Source organism: Hippocampus comes, unplaced genomic scaffold, assembly GCF_001891065.2.
Source record: "Hippocampus comes isolate QL1 unplaced genomic scaffold, H_comes_QL1_v1.1 scaffold147, whole genome shotgun sequence".
Taxonomy (NCBI): domain Eukaryota; kingdom Metazoa; phylum Chordata; class Actinopteri; order Syngnathiformes; family Syngnathidae; genus Hippocampus; species Hippocampus comes.
Genome location: NW_017805009.1, coordinates 1,000,312 through 1,007,065, shown reverse-complemented (window position 1 = coordinate 1,007,065; position 6,754 = coordinate 1,000,312). Strand labels below are relative to the sequence as shown.

Here is a 6,754-nt window from a genome sequence, read left to right as displayed (position 1 = left end):
CTGCGCATATTGCCCTCAATGTTATGTGATAATCCAGGGAAGTGCGTGTGTGTGCGTGCGTGTGTGTGTGCGTGCGTGTGAGTGTGTGTGTGTGTGTGTGTGTGAGTGTGTGTGTGCGTGCGTGCACGTGTGTTTTATATCTGTATATATACATATATATATATATATTAATTAGGGAACACCGTCAAGTTATGCGTACGACCCTGTCCAATTATGACGCTTATGTTCGCGTGTTAGTGAGTGGCGCACGTGCACGACACTCGAATTCCATTGAACCAAGAAAACCGTGTAAGCGGGTTGACAATTCATAATCGGCATCGGATAAACCACGAAATGACACAGGTGAATTTCTTGTGCGCAGCATGTTGAAACGGATGAAGAAATATTTATTGTATAATTGTTTTTTAAAAGCCACGCGAAACACGTTTATGCAAACGTAAAATAACTACTGCGATTCATGCCATTACCGACTTGAAATGACAGTACATATTAATGGGGACAATGAAAGTAAATTTCTGGTTTTATAGACGCAAATAAAACTTTCTTTATCGGAAACAGCATCATCTCGGAAACCAAGAGGCACCTGCATATTTTTTGGCCAGTGTATGATGATGATGATATTTTTGTAATAATAATAATAATAATAATAATTTAATAATAACAATAATAATAATAATAGATATTTACATGTCTGAAATACATTCTAATTTAGAATACACAATTGCAAGCGTTTTGTAAATTTCTCGGACTGCGCAGTACTTCCGAAAATAGTTTTATTTAAATAATAATTAGAATACATCGACTAAAATGTCAAACATGGTTTAGCACAATTCCCGAAAGCGTGTAGTCCAACATATGATGACTTGCGAGCAGGCCAAATCATCACCAAGCATCCTCACAACGCGCTCAGACGAGAAGAAAAATAAGACAAATCGAAGAGAAAAAGCAGTTCTTACTGTTGATAGTCGTGCTTGCAGTAAAGTTTCCTTTCTCTGAAGTAGCAGCTGGTGATGAGAGGCTGTTGACACACAGTGCACTGCAAACACTCCTCGTGCCACGACGACTCGTTGACCCTCATCAAGAAGCGGTCAGAGATGGGACGGTGGCAGCCTTCACACACGGCCTGGTGGTGACAGTCTGTCCCTGAAAATCAAAGAAAAATCCTCGTCGGCGCATCCAATTGCACGTGCATACAAGCACAGCGGGTCTTAATTTTTTTTTTAAGGCCCAAGGGTTTCACTCAACCATCCAATTAAAAGAACGCAAATCAAAACAAAATTGTCTCTTAATTGCACGTGCACAAGCGGTAATGTCGTGCGATTATTTTTGATTTGATTGCATTTTGTGTTTATTTTTTTATATCCTGACTTACCGAGCATGACACCCAGCGCTTGTCCCGATCGCAGCGGATGCTCTTCTATTTTTATGCCGTCCAACATGATGCACGTCTCCAATTGTTCCCTCACGGTAAATCGTTCCAATGACACAGGACCTGTTGCAAGATCCATAAGAACACAATCACGTACGCTCGCACGTATACGAACACACTCACACACGGGCGCAGTCAGAGCAGAGAATATTGTCCGACAACTCGAGTCACAAAGCGGCCGTGATCGGAACCTGTTGAGCCGCCAAAAGCACGACTTTGAGAGACAAATAAACAGCCACGTTGGTCGTGTGGAGATACGACACAGACAGAAAATGAACACAAAAAGTACGAGCGCTCGCTGTCACCTGTGAAAATCAGAAAGGAGGACGCGTTTACGTGTTGCTGGAGAGCCGAGTGCGTCGGAACTGATTTGAGAGTCCAATCAGAGTTCGTCCAAGGAGAAGACAGCTGACAACGAGGTCCAAAGACAGCGGAGTGGAGATGTCCCGGCACCAACTCATGCAGGAGCTTGCTTCCTTGCTCGCTAGTGTTCGTGTCGCTGTTCAAGTCTCACGTCGTGATTGAAGCGAGTGGATGGAACCTCCCACTCGTGCACGGATGGCTGCACTTTTTTCACTCCCCGCTCATAGGCATTGGGATGCTATTGGAGCACAGTGCATTGAATCCACGCAGCCAAACTGCAACACACAACAATAATACACATAATAATGGTCCGCATGACAACAGATCGTTGTCATTACCTAAACTCACGTTTTAAAATAAAACAAGAATAAAAAAAATAAAAAAAAAATCAAGAAATAACTTAAATATTAGTACAATAGAAAATAACGTCACAAAAGACCTCGTGTGTAATTTATACTGATAGGGCGCGTGTGTGAGAGAGATGGTTTCTTCGCCTTTTTTGTGGCTTGTTTCCACTGGAAGCTGCTGTCTCCTTTCAGCGGATGCACCTGGTGATCAGAGGTGATAACAGGAAGATGAAGCCTTGGCTGACCAACAAAAAGCAAACATGCCTAAATAATAATAATAATGCTAATGATAATAATAATAATAATATAGACAAGAAGCAAATCATTTATAACAAAACATAAAAAGCTAATAGATACTCGGCTCATTACACGTTGTTTTACTCGTTACAAATTAAACACAGTGGTACTGTCAACACACGGAGTGAATAAAGTATTTAAATTACGTAAATACATTTTATCCACAACACGTCAAGCACATGCAGGTCAGTGGCTCCGACAATAACATTAAAGGTAAAAATGATCGGCGTCGATTTCCGTTTCTAGAAGAAAAATGCACGTCTGGAAAGAAACCTAAAATTACGGGTCTGATTGTGATTATTATACAGATCATTTAATTGTTTGTTTTTGCAAACACCGTTTATTGCTTTAAAGACAAAATCACGGTATGGCATACAATGCAATATTTCGGTTGCTGTCGGACTAATAGAACAAACATTACTACTAGGACTACTATCAACAACAACAACAACAACAACAATAATAATAATAATAATAATAATAACAATAATAATAATAACCGAATGCACACAATAAACTACGAATTAGACAAGCCTTTGTGAACAAGCAGGATAAAGACAAAATCACGATATGGCATACAATGCAACATTTCAGTTTCTGTTGGACGAATATAGCAAACATTACTACTAGGACTACTATCATCAACAATAATAATAATAATAATAATAATAATAATAATAATAATGACAACAATAATAATAACCGAATGCACACAATAAGCCTTTGTGAGGAAGCAGGTCACATTCAGTGTGTGTTGCATTTTTCGAGGCCTTTGTGGGGCATCCTGGCGGTGACCTGCAGCACACTTGAGAAAATGGAGCTGATTGGTGGGCGCGCTCTCTGCTGTTCGCCACGAGAATTGCAGGACTGAAATGAGGCGAAACGCATTAAGATTCTGGAATGATTTAATAAGAACGTGGAAGCGTTAATGGTTTCGATGTAGGGCGCAGATGCCTCTCCAAAATTGGGCCACCCGGCAGTCATAAAGTCGACTCCCTTATTTCCGAAATTTTTGTCAGTCGGGGATCGATTCCAACCTTACCACTTTATTAGATTATGGTGCCACTGAACAGCACTATGAGCATTATCAATACATTTCAATCAATACACTCACAGCCATTCAACTCTGCGGGGTCACTGTGTGAACGGGATCATGAATTCAATAAATCAATCATGTTTTAATGAGCCCCTGCTTGGAAAGCCCACGCTCACTTTAAACAAGACAGGAGGGAGGAAAAAAAAACATGTAGCAGCAGCACCAGCAGGTGTGGGAAACACAAGTGCTTGCTAAAGTTGAACCATAAGGCCTGTAAGCAGCCACAACTACAGTTATGCTACGTGCAACCAAAAGGTAAGAGAATGTGTCCATGTCGTTTGTACAAAGTGGCACTGACCACCCGTACGTGTTATGAATAATTTAATGTCTAAATACATGCACCTGCATGCTTGTCTACCTAGAAACTGATCTGGTTAAGATTAGAATTTTAAATCCGACGGTTAAATGCAAAATTCAGGTCATGCATTGTTTTAAGAAAACGTGTTACCAATCGTCAATGCTTTAAAGTCTAACATTTGATGAAGAAAATCGCCGGTCGATTAACAATAACACTATGCGAATAACCACGTAAATGAATGTATAATGTATAGAATATCCATTGAAACGGATGCACTCTGCAATGTAACAACTCGATGGCCCGGGGCGACTGATGAGCAAAAAAACACAAACAAACGACCGTGTCCTGTCATTGTTTAGAATCATCAGTGCTTTTCTAAAACTAAATAGTTAAACTAATTACGTTGGGGTCCACAAAGGAGAAAGCAGGCATTGTGGAACCGTAAATTGCAGACCATGAGTTAAAGACAGTTTGCTGTTCGAACTCACTATTTTTTTTTTTTTTTTTTTTTACGATAGTGACACCAAAACTCTCCGGCATCATTCAGTTGTTTGGCATTTTGCACTACACAGCAGATATCTTTTTTTAAGCGTCCGAGATGTATTAATTTAAATCGTAGGCTGAAAGGCTGTACTATGGATACTGCATATTATTATATATATATATAGTGTGTGTGTGTGTGTGCGTTAATGAAGCTATTGATTTTCTCAGCCATTATTAAAGTCATTTCAGGAGTTTTTAAAGTCACTCAGCGAGTTGTGGAGGCTTCCACGGCTCATCGCAGATGCCTATTGGAGGTTTGAGAGGAGGCAATATGTGACAAATCAGCTGTTATTAGATCAGTCTTTTGCGTACAATTCACGGAACGTGCAATTTTTGCCACTTTTACGACAGAACGTACAGCCACGCGGTTCTGTCAAACTGGGCCCTGCAGGCCAGTGGGATCGTCAGTTCGCTTTCACCCGATTTTGACTGGCACGCGGAAAAAAATTGGATTCAGAAATGTGGTTCGTTTGAGTTGATCAAATACAAAACGGACAGTTGTTAAAATAAAGAGCATGCGTGCCATGAAAAGGCGAGAGAAAACATGCAACTTGGTGTCCGCTCTTCGTCATGCTCCATAGTTCTGCCTTGATTCTCCAGAAACGCATGCTCCTTCATTGGACCGAGACAGCTTCAGTCAAAAATGATCACCGCCCACGGATTAGGAAAAAATCACCCCCAACCTGCACCTCGAGGGACATTTTACTTTATTTATTTATTTTTTTAACGGTTTGTCGTCGACTGCAGCTGAGCTGGGCTGTAAATAAAACGCGTTATCAGACATTATCTGCATTTTCGTTCACAAACAAGGATTTTCACATTTCATTAAGTGTGCACGAACCATAATCCCCCACGAGCTTTAAATACAAAATCAGTTATGATCGTTTTAAATAAAAATGAATATTCTAAATTCTTAAATCCTGCATGTTTAGCGTAATTTACTACTTATTTTCAAGGTAGGCTGTAAAGGCTATACAATCGGAAAAGTGCACTAAAACATGAATTAAAAAACAAAATGTTGCTTTCCAATCTATTCATTTTATTAGTGGAAAAGAAGTTGTGCTATAGAGTGTATAGAATTGTTTTAGGCCGATAAGAACAATGCATACTGAGATTAATGAGATATTTTGCGAAGTGTGTTTTATTTTTTTTAATCACTCATTTATTCAAAAACAAAAAATATATTTTATCACACATCTTGATAAAGCTATTCAATTTTTGGACAGCCTGATGGCAGTGACCGCCTTCAACACTTTTATTTGAATTGACAACATTATTTGAAGCCCATAACCTGATGTGTGAATTACAACATTGCCTCCTGCTGGGAGAAAGTGGATAATACAACACATTGTACTACCAGTGAAACGTCACAATTTGAGAAGGCTGCGCTGATTAATCTTTGTCAAAATTTAAGCAACTGAATAGAAGCGAGGGAAAACCAAAGTTTCGTTAGTATCTGAATCCCCCCGCAACACTCAGGCATTTTTTTCTTATCAGGACAAAACGTTGTCATTGTTAAAAAATACAATAATAATAATAATAATAATAATAATAATAATAATAATAATAATAATAATGAATAAATAAATAAATAAAAGTAAACCGAAAATATATTGGTTGATTTGAACTCTAAAGGGGGTAGTTTGAAAAATGAATGAGTCCAATAATACTAATGTTTTATAGGTCTGTAAATTATAAGTCACTTGCAATTACAATTGGCACGTCATGATGAGAGTTATTCTGAGGGTACATGACAATGTGATACATGCAACATTTAAATGTACATTAAATGTATTTATATTTTATATGCTGCAGACACTATATAATAACAGCCTAATTGTAATCACTCACATATCGATATTTCAAAGTCAACAGTGTTAATTATTTTCTAAATTCATGAAATGATAAGTGATTTCTACTTTTGTTGCTTATGTAGCAAAGCATCATATAAAATATAATATTGCGTATTTATAAAAATAATTAATTTTATGCCACCTTTTGTCCTAATGTGTAAACGTCTCAGATGCTGAAAGATCCACGATTGAAGTCCTATTTTCAAAAAGTAATTATGATATTATAGGCCATAATAGTAAGCGCAATCGCAAATGAGTACATTGATTTCATGGCAGTCCAGTTTAACTGTAATCTGAATTATATTTCTTGAATTTGTATGGAAAAAAAATAATAGACCATGGTGACAACTTGGGGGTTGTTGATAGAAACAACACCATAAGAAATGGTGGTGGACCAGTGAAATTCACTTCTTGCATAACTATTAAGACCAAAGTGCAGAATGGTAAAGACATAAACAGCTTCAAGCAACGATGTGAGTTGTTCCGTTTGCATGTGTTGCCCTTTAAACTGGTACAATTAAGTGCATA

At 38.3% G+C, this 6,754-nt stretch overlaps 1 protein-coding gene across 5 annotated transcripts in view; it reads right to left on the bottom strand.

The window, feature by feature from the left end:
* The window catches only part of lmx1bb (LIM homeobox transcription factor 1, beta b), a 51,239-nt gene extending 49,117 nt beyond the window's left edge, over positions 1 to 2,122 (bottom strand). For 3 of the 5 annotated variants that reach the window (XM_019862902.1, XM_019862903.1, XM_019862906.1), the window contains exons 1-2: positions 1,373 to 1,523; positions 957 to 1,143 (exon numbers count right to left, since the gene is read on the bottom strand). In XM_019862902.1, the coding sequence (XP_019718461.1) occupies positions 957 to 1,143; positions 1,373 to 1,508 (323 nt within the window). In that variant the 5' untranslated portion in view covers positions 1,509 to 1,523. Of the gene's footprint in view, positions 1 to 956; positions 1,144 to 1,372; positions 1,524 to 1,734 lie in introns of those variants that run through there. The other 2 variants (XM_019862905.1, XM_019862904.1) reach the window with 2 other exon arrangements.
* Positions 2,123 to 6,754: the final 4,632 nt, after the last annotated feature.